Here is a 15,891-nt window from a genome sequence, read left to right as displayed (position 1 = left end):
TTGTTTTGTTTTATATCTAGGCTGTGACAAACATTAAAAAAACATGGAAACCCCTCTGAAAATAGAATTCCTTCCTCCGTTATCAGGAATCTAGGATAAAGTAGATGTAAGGAGACATACAGATTACCTTGCAGGCCTTTTGGAATACTCAGTGTGACTCCAAAGGAAAGAGTGGAAGTGGCTGGATTGTTTTAAAAGCCAGTCTCAATTTGCCATCATTTGCCAGTTCCAATCTAGCAATGGCATATTACATATATATGTGTGTTATATATGTGTATGCGTGTATATATGTATATATATTCATATAGATACCTGTGTGGGTTATATATGTGAATGTATATATATACACATGTGTGCATATATATATATATACACATGTGTGCATATATATATATATACACACACACATATAGATACCTCTGTGCGTGTGTGTGTTTGTGGGTATATATATATAGAGAGAGAGACAGAGAGAGAGAGAGGAAGAGAGAGAGAGACAAGATTAAATCAATGAGAGCGTTTCCTACATAGAGGTGATGACCCATCAAGATTCCTCCATGACTCAAGGCAAATTGAAACTGACTTTTAAAACAATCCAGTCACCCTTTGTAGGGACACGGATGAAACTGGAAAACATCATTCTCAGTAAACTATCGCAAGGACAAAAAACCAAACACCGCATGTTCTCACTCATAGGTGGGAATTGAACAATGAGAACTCATGGACACACGGACTGTTGGCGGGGAACATTAGAGATATACATAAGATGATGAAGGGTCAGGAAACAAATGGCACATGGATATATATAAAAAATGTACTTTGTCACATGTACCCTAAAACTAAATATACCAAACTTCAACACCCAAACTTTCAAAAAAAAAAAAAATCCAGTCACTTCCACTCTTCCCTTTGGAGTCATACTGGGTATTCCAAAAGCCCTGTAAGGTTATTCTTACATCTCCTTTGTCAAATAAAATAAATAATGTCATTCTTTCAGCCAATACTCATACACCCCATCCTTCCTAGGCAAATCTTGGTACTTTGATTAAGCCCTCAGTCTTCAGAGAGTTAACAGCCAGCCATAGACAGCTGCTTCAGCATAGTCGGGGGGGAAAAGTACATTTTACCTCCACCCCAAACAAAGCCATTATATTTACCTGCTACTTTGAAGATAGTAAAATGTGGTCGGCAATGGAAAGAACCCAACGCGTTACCTGCGCAGTTCATCCACAGACCCTGGTAAACCCAAGTGGCTGTTATCACCGAGGAGGCTCGCGTGGTCACTTTCCACTCATTGGACGTGGTAGCAGCAACGAGAGCTCCAAACCCTCCGACACCAGACACCAGAGCCCAGATCTGCGCCCTGGACATGTCGCGCCGCCTTCTCCAGTGACAGTGTCCGGACAGAACGCTTTGGTGGTCTAGGCATGCAGCCGATAGAGAACACTTTGACAAGCGTCACAGCCAGTGGATGTGGGTAGGTGACAGCGTTTCATGCTCGGATGGCCTGAGGAAGTACAGGAATTTAGGATCAAGTATGGTTTACCAATGACATTTTAAAGATGGCCTGAAAGAGTCGTTCTGATTTTCTACACGGATATTTATTAAAATTTCGCAGACGAATTTTAAGGATTTTGATTTCGCAGATTTTTTTTAACTTGGCACCATAGTTAATGCTTAATTTTCTGTTAGCCTGAAGCTTAACGAACCATGCAACTACCAGATATTACAAAGTACAGATTATACAGTAACAGTTAAAGCTTATTTGACCAATTGCTTTAGTCTCGCCTGCTTTTGAGTCTTTACATAATTGAATCATATTGTAGAAATTCTCCCATAACCTATTTTTTTCATGTAACACTGTATTTGAGGGATTTATCCATGCTCAGGAATGTAGCTGTCATTTATTAAATATTACAGCTGAATATAGTATTTCATTAAATGCAATTTAATGAACATGATTTATTCATATTCCTGGAGCTGAACATTCATGCTGTTCCCTTTTCTCCCTAATAACCATTGGCGCAGCTATAAATATTCTTGTGCATTTCTTCTTGTGCACGTGAGTGAGAGTTTCTCTAGGGCATATCCTAGAATCAGAATTTTGCTAGGATGTAGGAAACACTCGTCTTTAACTTTATAGGTAATGCTAAATTGTTTGACTAAGTAGTTATAGCAATTTAGAGTCCCACTGGCAGTGGGTAAGTCCTCCGTGTTCCACTTCATAACACTTGGTATTGTGGGGTTGTCGAGATTATTATTTTTTCTTTTGGCCAGTCTGATAGGTATAAAGGTGTCACATTATGATTACTAATTTATATTTTCTGATTACTAAGGAGGTTGAGCATCTTTTTGTGTGTTTATTGGTTATGTTTGTCTACAATGAAATATGCAACTTTTGCTCACTTATCTATTGAGTTGTTTGACTTTTTATAATTTGTTTTTAGTTATCTATATACTCAAGACAGTAATCTTTTGTGGATTATTTATGTTGCAGGTATCTTCCCCCAGTTTGTGGTCTGTCTTTATGTCGCCATTTGAGAAAGAGTCTTGGTTTTAATATAGCTAAATTTATCAAGTTTCACCAAGCGATTTGTGGTGTGAGATCTTGATTAAGAAATCCCTATCTTGGGCCTGGCATGGTGGCTCCCAGCTGTAATCCCAGCACTTTGGGAGGCCGAGATGGGAGGATCACTTGAGGCCAGGGGTTTGAGACTAGACTGGGCAACCTATTGAGACACTGGCTCTATAAAAAATTCAAAAATTAGCTGAGTGTTTTGGCACAGGCCTGTGGTCCCAGCTACTTGAGAGGCTGAGGTGGAAGGAGGATGCCTTGAGCCTGTGAGGTCAAGGCTTCAGTGAGCCATGATTGAGCCACACACTCCAATCCAGGTGACAGAACTGAGATCTTGTCTCAAAAAAAAAAAAAAACAGAAAAGAAACAGAAAAGAAAAAGAAATCTCTACCTAAAAGAAAATGAATTTTTCCCCTTCACTTCAAAAAACTTCAAAGTTTTAACTGACATATTTAAGTTTTTAAATCGTCCAGATTGATTATTCTGTGTCTTGTGATTTGGGACCTATTTTATTTTGTAATGTGGAAACCCACTTTTCCAATTTTATTGAGTAGTCCCTTGTTTCCCTATTGATCAGCAGTGTCACCTCTGTCATACATATTGGGCATTAATATTCACATGATCTGTTTTTGGATTCTTTACTCTGTTCCATTTGTTTGCTTGACTATTCCTGGGCCAGTACAATACTTTCTTAACTCCTCTAATTTTATAAATATATCTCAAAATCTTGTTGGTGAGTGTTTTACCTTGCTTACCTTGCTCTTCTTTTTCAAGAATGTTCAGAATTTTTTTTTTTTTTTAGCCCTTGGCTATTTCTTATATAAATTTAATTAATTAATTAATTAATCAATTTTGAGACAAAGTCTCTTTCTGTTGCCCAGGTTGGAGTGCAATGGCGCGATCTCAGCTGATTGCAACCTCCATCTCCCAGGTTCAAGTGATTCTTGTGCGTCAGCTTCCCGAGTAGCTAGGACTATAGGCGCCCACCACCACACCCAGCTAATTTTTGTATTTTAGTAGAGATAGGGTTTCACCATGTTGACCAGGCTGGTCTCAAACTCCTGACCTCAGGTGATCCACCTGCCTAGGCCTCCCAAAGTGCTAGGATTACAGGCGTGAGCCACTGTGCCCAGCCCTTACATATTTTAGAATCAGTTTATCAAATTAGACACATACACATACATATAGTTTGTGAGGTTCGTTGGAATTGTTTTGCACCTATTTATTCAGCTTGAGGAAAATGGATAGCTTTATAAAATCAAGTCTTCCTGTTCATGAACATCATATATCTCTTCATTTATTTAACCCATCTGTAATGCTTTTAGTGACGTTATATACTTTAATCTCTAAAAATAGTTACCTTTTTGTTCTATTTATTCTTAAAGTTAGGACTCATTCTAACATCTATTTTGTACTTAGTTTGTCCAATTTTTTTCTTGAGTATATGTAGAGAGAGCCCCTGAAACTGTTGCTATGGAATAAAAGATGAAATGCTCCTGATTATTGTAAATACAAAGTTGCATGCAGGATTGTGTAAAGACAATGCCAGGTTGGACTGCCAGAACGAGCCAACAGCGCGTGATGTGCTTCCCCCTGCAGAAAGCCTATGAATGGATGTGCAGTCAGGGGGGTTTCACATCACCAAGATTCCTATCCCAGAAAAGCAGATGTTCATAGCTCTGGGAATGGAATGTGACCCTTGTGGGGAGCCTATAAACGGACACATGGGGGGCAACTATCCATATGGGTAAGATAGGGCTATAAACGCCCTCATCTTGCCACGGCTCTTCTAGGCCTCTTTAGGGTTAAAGCATACTCCCTTCTGAGAATTTCTGGTCTAACCAGTTATCTAGCTTCACGTCTTGTTTCCATGGATTGTTTGTAACCAGCTTTTGTTGCAATTGTTACTGCTGATTAATATCTTGCTAATCATAGGTTATGGAAATACTGTGTTTCTGTTCTAAGGCTCTGTTAGAAATTACTGACGCACACACTGTATTGTAAATTCTTATCTCTGTATACTGTACTTCTACATACAAATGTACTGTACTTCTACATACAAATGTTATGTTAAAGAATTACTTCATCCCCATATGACCATCTCACCTCATAATCAAATGACCCTAAATCCCTCACTAACCTACCCCCGCCCTCACTAAACTTAATAATAAATGCTGGTATATCCAGTGCATTGTTGGCACCATGGGACCAGAAGGCGGTGACCCCCCCCTGGACCCAGCTTTCACTATCTTGTGTGTGTCTATTATTTCTCAACCTGCTGATCCGCCTGGGAACAAAGAGAGAGCCCCATTGCATTGCAGGCTGCTGGCCAGATCCCGCAATAAGTATACCTATAGTTTTTCTCCTTTCTTGAGTTGTTTTGAATTGACATCTTTTTTCACATTTCAATTTTTCTGCTCCATTAAATTGGAAATTACACTTTATTTGCATTGTTTAGTGATTACTATAGAAGCTTTAATGTATATTTAGCTTAATATATAAAAGTAATTGGCCAGGTATGGTGGGTTACACCTGTAATCCCAGCACTTTGGGAGGCCAAGGTGGGTGGATCACCTGAGGTCAGGAGTTTGAGACCAGCCGGGCCAACATGGTGAAACCCCCTCTCTACAAAAGTACAAAAGTTAGCCGGGCATGATGGCAGGTGCCTGTAATCTCAGCTGCTCAGGAGGCTGAGGTGGAAAAATCACTTGAATCTGGGAGGCAGAGGTTGCAGTGAGCTGAGATTTTGCCATTGCACTCTAGCCTGGGTGAGAGAGAGTGAGATTTGTCAAAAAAAAAAAAAAGTAATCATCTCAATAGATGCAGAAAATACCTTTGATAAAATTCAACACCCCTTCATGCTAAAAACTCTCAATAAACTAGGCACTGATGAAATGAATCTCAAAATTATAAGATCTATTTATGACAAACCCACAGCCAATATCATACTGAATGGGCAAAAGCTGGAAGCATTCCCTTTGAAAACCAGCAGAAGACAAGGATGCCCTCTCTCACCATTCCCACTCAACATAGTATAGGAAGTTCTGGCCAGGGCAATCAGGCAAGAGAAAGAAATAAAGGGTACTCAAATAGTAAGAGAGAAAGTCAAATTGTCCCTGTTTGCAGATGACATGACTGTATATTTAGAAAACCCCATCACCTCAGCCTAAAATCTCCTTAAGTTGATAAGCAACTTCAGCAAAGTCTCAGGATACAAAATCAATGTGCAAAAATCACAAGCATTCCTATACACCAATAACAGACAAACAGAGAGCCAAATCATGAGTGAATTCTGAACTCCCATTCACAATTGCTCTCAGTTAAAAACCACTGGGGTAGAGAACCTGAGTGAGATAGTGCTGTGCCTTGAGTTAATACCAGCCTGCAGGTCGTTACCCCAAGAGTGGAAGGAACAGAGGGAGGGGAGTGGCTCCCAGAACTGGGTGACAGAGAGGTTTTGTGGAAACGACTGCCTTATAGGAGCTGGATCCCTCAGTGGAGGGCCAGGGTCAGTCCTGCTGTCCTCCCTAACCCCGATCTTCCACCCGAGGGCAAGCCTATTGATGACATCCAAAGAAGTTGCTCCCCAGGTAAGGAGCAAGGTGGGGAAGAGGACAAAGTGGGGCTAGAGGGGAAAACTAAAGAAACCCAGCACAGCCCCAACACTGATTTGGTGGCAAAATCAACTGGAACTAAGCCAAGACGATTTCAGTTATTTACTCCATTTACTACAGAAATACATAGGACTTTGATTATAGGATGCTACCCTAGACCCAGTTGAGAGTGTTATACAATATATATACCATCTTACCTTTCTAAAATTTGAAAACTTTTGAATTCCAAAATATAGCTGGCTCCACGCATTCCAGACACGATCGTAGAAATACACCTTTCATAGTTAGGCCTTAAATCCATCTGGAGTCCATCTTTGTGTAATGTAAAACAGGGATTCAGTTTTATTTGTTTCCACATAATGAACCAGTTTTATCCACACCACCTATCCCTCCTTCTGTCATTGGTTCATTGCAGTTTTCATCCTATATTAAGTTCTCATACATATCTGTGAAGCTATCTTTCCATTCTTCTGCCAGTCCCACACTATTTTATTACTTTGGCTTCTTGATATGTCCTAATATCTGGTAGATAAGTCCTTTCTCTTTGCTATTTATTTATTTATTTGAGACGGAGTCTCACTCTGTCACCCAGGTTGGAGTGCAGTGACGCAATCTCGGCTCACTGCAACCTCCATCTCCTGGATTCAAGCAATTCTCCTGCCTCAGCCTCCCGAGTAGCTGGGACTACAGGCACCTGCCACCAAACCCAGCTAATTTTTTTTTATTTTTATTTTTAGTAGAGATGGGGTTTCATCATGTTGACCAGGCTAGTCTCAAACTCCTGACCTTAGGTGATTCACCTGCCTTGGTCTCCCAAAGTGCTGGGATTACAGGCGTGAGCCATCACACCTGGACTGCAGCTTACTTTCAAATGGTTCAGAAGAGTAAGTACATAGAAAGCAAAGGTGGCAAGATGTTGTGGATAATTGTTGAATCTGGATGAAGGTGTCTAGTGTTCTTTACATGACTTTCAACTTCTCTGGCTTGCAAATTTTAAAAATAAAATGTTGTGAAAAAAGGAAATCATAGAATATTAACAATGTATATTGAGAATTGTCTAAATGGGCTTTTATCTCCTCAGAAGCAAAGCACCCAGTCTTCCAGGGGCAGGAGTGAAGACTACATTCCATGATCCCTCTGCTTCCCTGAGAGGAGCAGGGTCCTGTGCAGATTCATTCTTCTTTCTCCAGCCTCCTCAGCCCTGTGTCCTTCACACTTCAGCAGTGGTCTCTGGAGCCTGGGCAAAATTAACCCTGTATTGACCAGAACCTTCACCAGTGTTGCAACTCCTAGGTCTCCATGGTGAAGAAATTTGGGTTCAGCACACCTACAGCCTGCCTCGGTGGCCAGACAGCCCTGGTCTCCTTCTCGAAGGTTGATTTTACTATTTGTGTATCAGAAGTGGGTTTGTCATGAAGAGTAAGAAGCTTAAGCTTCAAAGTCCCTCATTTGTACACATCTGGGGATCCCTGAAAGTAGTTGGGAGTCATAGAATGTTCTAGGTGGAGAAAGAAAAGTAAGTTGCAGTCAGTCAGCATTTCTAAGTAAGCACATCTGGTAAGTTACATAAACAGAACTCACAGAAAAGGGACCTGAATTTCCAAGCTCCTAGTATTTTGTACTTTCTTTTCTCATTTTAAATGAATATTCATTTTCACATCTAATTTTGAATGTATTCAAAAAATGCCTCAAAACTAACTATGTAAACCTTTATTTTCTGAGATACATTTAATCTATTATTATTTTTATTTTTTGAGACAGGGTCTCACTCCGGTTGCCCAGGCTGGAGTGCAGTGGTACGATCTTGGCTCACTGTAGCCTCGACCTCCCGAGTGCAGGTGATCCTCCCACCTCAGCCTCCCAAGTAGCTGGGAGTACAGATGCGCACCACCATGCCTGGCTGGTTTAGTTTTTAGTAGAGATGAGGTTTCACCATGTTGCCCAGGCTGGTCTCAAACTCCTGGACTCAAGTAATCTGCCTCAGACTCCCAGAGTGTTGGGATTATAGGTATGAACCACTGCACCCAGCCCTACATACATTTTAGAATAAGTTTATCGATTCTTCACAACACCGTAGTGGAATTTGTATTAGTATTGCATTGAATCTATGGACTAATGAGAAGGTGATTAACACTTTTGTAACAGCAAGTGATCACTCTGAGTATGAACTGTCTCTCCATTTGTTCAGATCTTCTATGTCTTTTATTACAGTTTTCTTCATAGAGAGGGCTGTTGTGTCTTGTGAGTTAATTTCTAAATACTTCATGATTTTTATTAATATTATGAATTGTAGCTTTTTAATATTTTCTAGTTAATTATTATTCAAGTAAGGAGATGCTATTGAGCTTTCTACGTTAACCTCACGTCTGGTAGCTTACCTAGGTTCTGTTATTAGTCCTCATAGTTTGGTTCTGTTAGTTTATTCTAGATGAATGTTTATGTAGTCTGCAAATTATGACAGGTTTTTTGTTTTTTTTTGAGACAAAGTCTCACTCTGTTGCCTAGGCTGGAGTACAGTAGCACGATCTCGGCTCACTGCAACCTTCACCTCCCAGGTTCAAGCAATTTTCCTGCCTCAACCTCCCGAGTAGCTGGGACTACAGGCGCACACTGCCACACCAGGCTAACTTCTTGTATTTTAGTAGAGACGAGGTTTCACTGTGTTGCTCAGGCCGGTCTCAGTCTCCTGAGCTCAGGCAATCTGCCTGCCTCAGCCTCCGAAAGTGCTGGGATTACAGGCATGAGCCACCGTGCCTGGCCAGGTTTTTTTATTTTATTATTTTATTTATTTTATTTTATTTTATTATTTTATTTTTGAGACAGGGTCTTGCCCTGTTGCCCAGGCTGGAGTACAGTAGCTCAGTCATGGCTCACTACAGCCTCAACATCCCAGGCTCAAGCGATCCTCCCACTTCAGCCTCCTGAGTAGCTGGGACTATGGTGCATGCCACCGTACCTGCTAGGTTTTTTTTGTTTTGTTTTGTTTTTTGAGATGGGGTCTCTCTGTGTTGCCCAGGCTAGTCTTGAATTCCTGAGCTCAATTGATCTGACTGCCTTAGCCTCCCAAAGTGCTAGGATTACAGGCCTGGCCAATTATGGCAGTTTTGACTCTTTTCTACCAAGCTTAAAGCTTCTTATTTCCTTTTCTTGCCTTATAGCATTCTTCAGCTCTCCAGTTCAAGGCTACATATCAACAGTAATACCTTGTTACTGGTCTTAATATTAATAAAATGCATCTACGATTTCTCTGTGAAGTATATTTGCTCTGGGGTTTGGCAGTGGGCCTTTACCAGGTTATGAAGGTGCTCTTCTATTTTTAGTTGGCTGTGAGTTTCTTTTTTTTCCCCCTTAATCATAAATAGATAATGCCCTTTATCAATTGCTTTTCCTGGAAAAATTGAGTTAATCGTATGATTTTTCCCTTTCAGTCCATCGAAGTAATGGATGATATCGACAGATTTTCTAATGGCCAAGGCTTCTTGCTTTTCTAGGTTGAGCCCCACTTGATCATAATTTATTATTTTAATATGCTGTTGGGTGCAATTTTCTAACATTTTATTTAATATTTGTACATCCTAATATAAAGATGAGATGGACCGGTAATTTTCTTTTCCTGAATGTCCCTATTGTGGTTTGGAATCAAGAGTACATGGGCTTCAGAAATTAAGCTAGAAAGCTCTCACTCTTTACATAAATTTGGGGTTGGGCGTGGTAGCTTACATCTATGATCCCAGCACTTTGGGAGGCCAAGATGGGCAGATAACATGAGGCCAGGAGTTTGAGACCGGGATGGCCAACATGGCAAAACCCCATCTTTACTAAAAATACAGAAAAAATTAGCCAGGCTTGGTGGCACACGACTGTAATCCCATCTACTTGGGAGGCTTAGGCAAGAGAATCGCGTGAACCAGGAAGCAGACATTGCCGAGATTGCACCACTGCACTCCAGCCTGGGCGACAGAGCAAGACTCCGTCTCAAAAAAAAAAAAAAAAAAATGGAACAACTTGACTGGAGACATTGCTTTCCTGCCACATTGAGCCGCATGAGCCCTGCAGGCAGCTTCTGTCATAAGCATGGAGAAGTCTGGCAGCCTCTGGCTGTCTTTGAGTTGCAGATCTTGAGTTTTCAGGGTAAAGTTAAAGGAGCTTATTTTTCTGCTTAATTCTTCCTCACCTTATTTCTAGCTGACCCCCCAGTTTTTTTATTTGTTTGTTTGTTTTGTTTTGATTTTGGAGACAGAGTCTTGCTCTGTTGCTCAGGCTAGAGTGCAGTGGCATGATCCTGGCTCACTGTAACCTCCGCCTCCTGGGTTCAAGACGATCCTCCTGCCTCACCCTCCTAAGTAGCTGGGACTACAGGTGTGCACCACCACACCTAATTTTTGTATTTTTAGCAGAGATGGGGTTTTGCCATGTTGGCCAGGCTGGTCTCGAACTCCTGACCTCAGGTGATCCATATATTTATACACACAATATATATGGTGTATATATATGGTATATATATATGGTGTATATATATGGTGTATATATATGGTATATATATGGTATATATATGGTGTATATATGGTATATATATGGTGTATATATATGGTATATATATGGTATATATATATGGTATATATATGGTGTATATATATGGTATATATATGGTATATATATGGTATATATGTGTATATATATGGTATATATATGGTATATATGTGTATATATATGGTATATATATGGTATATATGTATATATACCATGTATATATATGGTATATATGTATATATACCATATATACCAGGTATATGTGTATACCTCGGCCTCCCAAAGCGCTGGGATTACAGGTGTGAGCCACCATGCTCAGGAGATGATCAGAACTTTTAAACAGAGCAAAGATTTATGTATTTATTTAATATTATTTTTTGAGACGGAGTCTCGCTCTGTTGCCCATGCTGGAGTGCAGTGGTGAGATCTCAGCTCACTGTGACCTCTGCTTCCTGGATTCGAGTGATTCTCCTGCCTCAGCCTCCCGAGTAGCTGGGATTACAGGCACCTGCCACCACGCCTGGCTACAGAGTGAAGATTTCTCAAGACGTTTATTTTTGGTTAGGACTTGTCTCTTGCCATCAGGAGAAGTGGATACTGAGGAGAGATACACCTTTTGACACTAATGTAGGTGGCAATTCGATGGCTTGGCTGTGCCAGGGTCCCCTGTGTGCTTCACTGTGAAGCTGAGAACAGAGAGGCAGGGTGACTTCCCATAAAGTGTCCTTGCACTGGACGGCCTGAAGGCCTGTAGAATTTCCTGTGCTCCTTCATCAGTTCAGTCCAAAATCCTAGAACCAAGCTCTTCCCTGACTGCCCGTGCCTTTCCCAATATACCTCTATCTCCTACAATGTATCCCCGGCCCAAACACTCCAGTTCACCAGGAGGCTGCTCACCTCCGGTTTCACAAGGTACAACACTGTCACCTGGCTTCCACTTCCAAATAATGTTCTAACATACACAATACGATTTTAGCATTTTTAGGCAACAGTAAGATAAAGAAAAGAGACCATGGGAATGGAAATAAAGTAAATCTCTAGATATATATGCTTTCATTTTAGGTCTTAAATTACCTAAAAAATGTGATGCTTTTTTTTTTTTTTTTTGCTGAGACGCAGTCTTGCTCTGTCACCCAGGCTGGAGTGCAGTGGTGCGATTTCAGCTCACTTCAACCTCCACCTCCTGGGTTCAAGCAATTCTCCTGCCTCAGCCTCCTGAGTAATTGGGATTACAGGTGCATGCCACCATGTCCTGCTAATTTTTTTGGATTTTTAGTAGAGACGGGGTTTCATCATGTTGGCCAGGCTGGTCTCAAACTCCTGACCTCGTGATCCACGCACCTCATCCTCCCAAAGTACTGGGATTATAGGCGTGGGCCACTGTGCCTGGCCAAATGTAATGCTCTTGATTGTGCTTAGACTTAAGTTTAGGCCGGGAGTGGTGGCTCACGCCTGTAATCCCAGCACTTTGGGAAGCTGAGGTGGGAAGATTGCCTGAGCTTAGGAGTTCGAGACCAGCCTAGGCAACAGAGTGAGACCTCATCTCTACCAAAGATAAATAAAAATTTTAAAAATTAGCCAGGCATGGTGACACACACCTGTAGGTGCAGCTACTTGGGAGGCTGAGGCTGGAGGATGGCTTGAACACAGGAGTTTGAGGCTTCCATGAGCTATGACCATGCCACCGCACTCGAGCCTGGGTTGTAGAGTAAGACCCGACTCAAAAAAAAAAAAAAAAAAAAAAAATCACAGTATAAGATATTCTTGAGTAAAGAAGTCCAATTAAAAAATAGTGAGCTTGCTGACAGTGGGTAGAGAAGTAGAGGTTTACAGTATTATCCGTGCACGTTCCTACACCTATCTCCCTTGGAGAAACTCATTATTAACAGTAACTGTACTTTTTGCTCCATGTCACTGAAAAGTATCTAACATCAGGAAGGATTGCTATCTTGCATCTATTTCTCTGAGATTATACTAACGTAATCACAAGTCATGATAATAGTTTTGCTGCCGGAAATTATAAAATGTATTGCCTTGCCAAATGTGTTTTCACTTTGGCACACTTATTTTAAAGTGGCTTTCAAAGCAAATATAATGGACTCACTATAGACAGAAAATTGAATGGAGGTCTGCTAAAGCAGCCAGTGCTGGGATCAGTGAACAAACAACCCCATCCAAGACTGTGGTGGTATAAAAACGTGCTGCTGAATATTCATCATTTTATTCAACAAATACTCTGATGCATGGGACTAGGCACAGAGGAAGAACCAGAAAGTTCAGCTAGTTCAGATTTATAGGTTTGAACTGAATTTTACAGAAAGCTATTGTCTTCATGCAGTTCCTTTTTATTTTATTTTATTTTATTTTATTTTATTTTATTTTATTTTATTTTATTTTATTTTATTTTATTTTTTTGAGGCAGAGTCTTCCTCTGTCATTCAGGCTGGAGTGCAGTGTCGTGATCCTGGCTCACTGCAACCTCTGCCTCCTGGGTTCAAATGATTCTCCTTCTTCAGCCTCCTAAATAGCTGGGACTACAGGCCTGTGCCACCACGACTGGCTAATTTTTTTAGGAGAGCCGGGGTCTCACCATGTTGCCCAGGCTGGTCTTGAACTCCTAAACTCAGGCAATCTGCCTACCTTGGCTTCCTAAAGTGCTGGGATTACAGGCATGAGCCACTGTGCCTGGCTTTCACCCAGTTTTTATTTCTTAATTTCAAGTTGGTCAGTGGCACCATGAATAATGAATCAAATTGCTTGATTTGGCTTTTACCCAGGATAGAAAGACTCATGCCTTTCTACTTATAAAGAAACAAACAAAATTAGGAGCAATTATTCTAAGCACTCTTGTTTGCTATAAAGTCGGGCAAGAGCTTTCACTGGGTCCACACAAGTGTGAGCTCGGCTGGTTCTCTTGTTTGATGTTGCCCAAATCTGCCCTGGAATGTGCACGATGGAGATCCTTGTGGGATATTCCTCCTGTGCATCCCCAGAAGGGCAGGTGGGAGCCAGGAATTTTGCTGACATCTCAGGCTTCCATTTTCAAACCACAGCATTAACATAACCATCCTGCAACTTCAGAGAAGGCAGAACATTAAAACAGCAACCAGCCTTTGTCTTCAGCTCCTAGATGAACTGCAACATGGTGAAGATCACACACAGCAGGGATGACTACATGAAGCAATGATAGACACGCCCTCCCCCCCACCTTATGCTCAGACAGTGCACTTTTTCTTCTCTTTATTGTAAAATATAACACACACACAAGAAAGTAAAACATAACATACAACATTACTGGGTGTGGATAACATGCTTACTAGGAGAATTTCGGCTGTTTCCACTCAGAGAGCTAGTTTACTCAATTCTCATTAATGGCCTGCAAATTTGTATTCATGCATTTGTTTTCAAATTCCATGTCTATTTCCAAATTGTTCTTTTTAAAAACAAAATGTTTAAACCACTTTATTGTTGTATGACTGACATGTAAAAAGCGGTGCATATTTAACATATACAAGCCAATGAGCTTGGGGATAAGTATACACCCATGAAACCATCACCATCAAGGCTGTAAACATATCTGTCACCTCCCAAAGTTTCCTTCCACTCCTATTATAATTATTATTTGTGTGTATGTGTGGTAAGAGTATTTAATATGAGACCTACTCTCTTAGAGAATTTTAAGTATACAATACAGAATTGTTAGCTATAGGCACTATGTGTATAGAGATCTCTAGAATTTATTTACCTTGCATAATTAAAACTTCATACCCTTTGACCATCACCTCTAGATTGGTTTTTGATATTGTCATTTTGTTTTGTTTTGACAAGGTCTTGCTCTGTCACCCAGGCTGGAGTGCAGTGGTGTCATCATGGCTCCCTGCAGCCTCAACCTCCTGGACTCAAGCCATCCTCCCACCTCAGCCTCCTGAGTAGCTGGGACTACAGGCATGCATCACCACACCCGGCTAATTTTTGTACTTTTTAGAGAGACAGGGTTTGCCATGTGGCCCAGGCTGGTCTTGACCTTCTGGGCTCAAGTGATCCACCAGCCTTGGCCTCTCAAAGTGCTTGGATTACAGGTGTGAGCCACTGTGCCCAGGCTAGATTGTTAGTTATCTCACCCAAGCATCTATCTTCTTGTTTCTCTGTATGGATGTAGGCTTAACTTTTTTTTTAAAATACATTCCAGACCTCCTTTCCAGAATCCTCTCTTGTTATTGGTTGACATATTATTGGATCTCACTTCAGACTGACTCCCCAACTCACCCCAATAGGATCTAAACATACAGAGATTCCTCTAGAATCGTCTGTGGCATCTACACCTCCCTGAGCAGATGGAGAAGCCATGTGAATTACGGCATGGATCGAGGTCGGGTTGCTAGCCTATAGCAAACCACCCTAACTTCCCTTGAGAAACTTCCTGACGTGTTTAGGAAGATGAAAGATCATTCAAAGCAAATATTTATGCTAGTTCAATATTTTGTACCCCTCAACAGCTCCTTCCAAAGTGATTCCTCATCTCCAGATGACATGTCAAAACCTCATCCTCTCTCCACGTCTTTCCAAATTAATATGGATTTCAATACATTCTAGACAGATTTCAGATGACAATTTCATAACTATATCATCATTTTGTGCCACCACTGCATTTTCTTGATTATTTTGCAATGATTCAAAGCTTAACCTAAAATTTAAAAAACATAATTATATCTTACATGGAGTTGAGTTGCCATTTGAGGCTGGCCCCATTGTCAAAACACTTGCAGCAATGGACTATCAGCAAGAGGCTGGGGATGCTCGAGTGAAGAAGAGGCAACGACAGGTACAGCCCTGTCCACCCTCTGCTTCTATGAGTGGGGCCCAGGACAGACGTTGCCTTTAACTAGTGAGGTATTGTGGTGACAAAGAACAGATAGGAGCTTTGGATCCAGGAAAAGCTATGTTGGCCAGAAACTTTTCAGCAGGTGCTATCTAAGACGAAGTTACTTATTTTAAACTTTAAAAAATATATATTGTGGGTCAGGTGCAGTGGCTCAGGCCTGTAATCTCAGCACTTTGGGAGGCTGAGGCAGGAAGATCAATTGAGCCCAGGAGTTTGAGACCAGCCTGGGCAACAAAGTGAGACCCAGTCTCTACAAAAAAAAAAAAAAAAAAAAAAAAAAAATTAGCGGGGGG

General features: G+C 41.0%; 1 protein-coding gene across 2 annotated transcripts in view; it reads right to left on the bottom strand.

Moving 5' to 3' along the window:
* CLDN10 (claudin 10) overlaps positions 1–1,368 on the bottom strand; it is a 137,995-nt gene extending 136,627 nt beyond the window's left edge. Inside the window, exon 1 of one of the 2 annotated variants that reach the window (XM_032151118.2) lies at positions 1,155–1,368. In XM_032151118.2, the coding sequence (XP_032007009.1) occupies positions 1,155–1,368 (214 nt within the window). The remainder of the gene's footprint in view (positions 1–1,154) is intronic. The other variant, XM_032151119.2, reaches the window with a different exon arrangement.
* Between the last annotated feature and the right edge of the window lie 14,523 nt (positions 1,369–15,891).

This window comes from Hylobates moloch, unplaced genomic scaffold, assembly GCF_009828535.3.
Source record: "Hylobates moloch isolate HMO894 unplaced genomic scaffold, HMol_V3 SCAFFOLD_4, whole genome shotgun sequence".
NCBI lineage: Eukaryota > Metazoa > Chordata > Mammalia > Primates > Hylobatidae > Hylobates > Hylobates moloch.
Note: the sequence above shows the minus strand (reverse complement) of the source record. Positions and strands in the feature narration are given on the sequence as shown.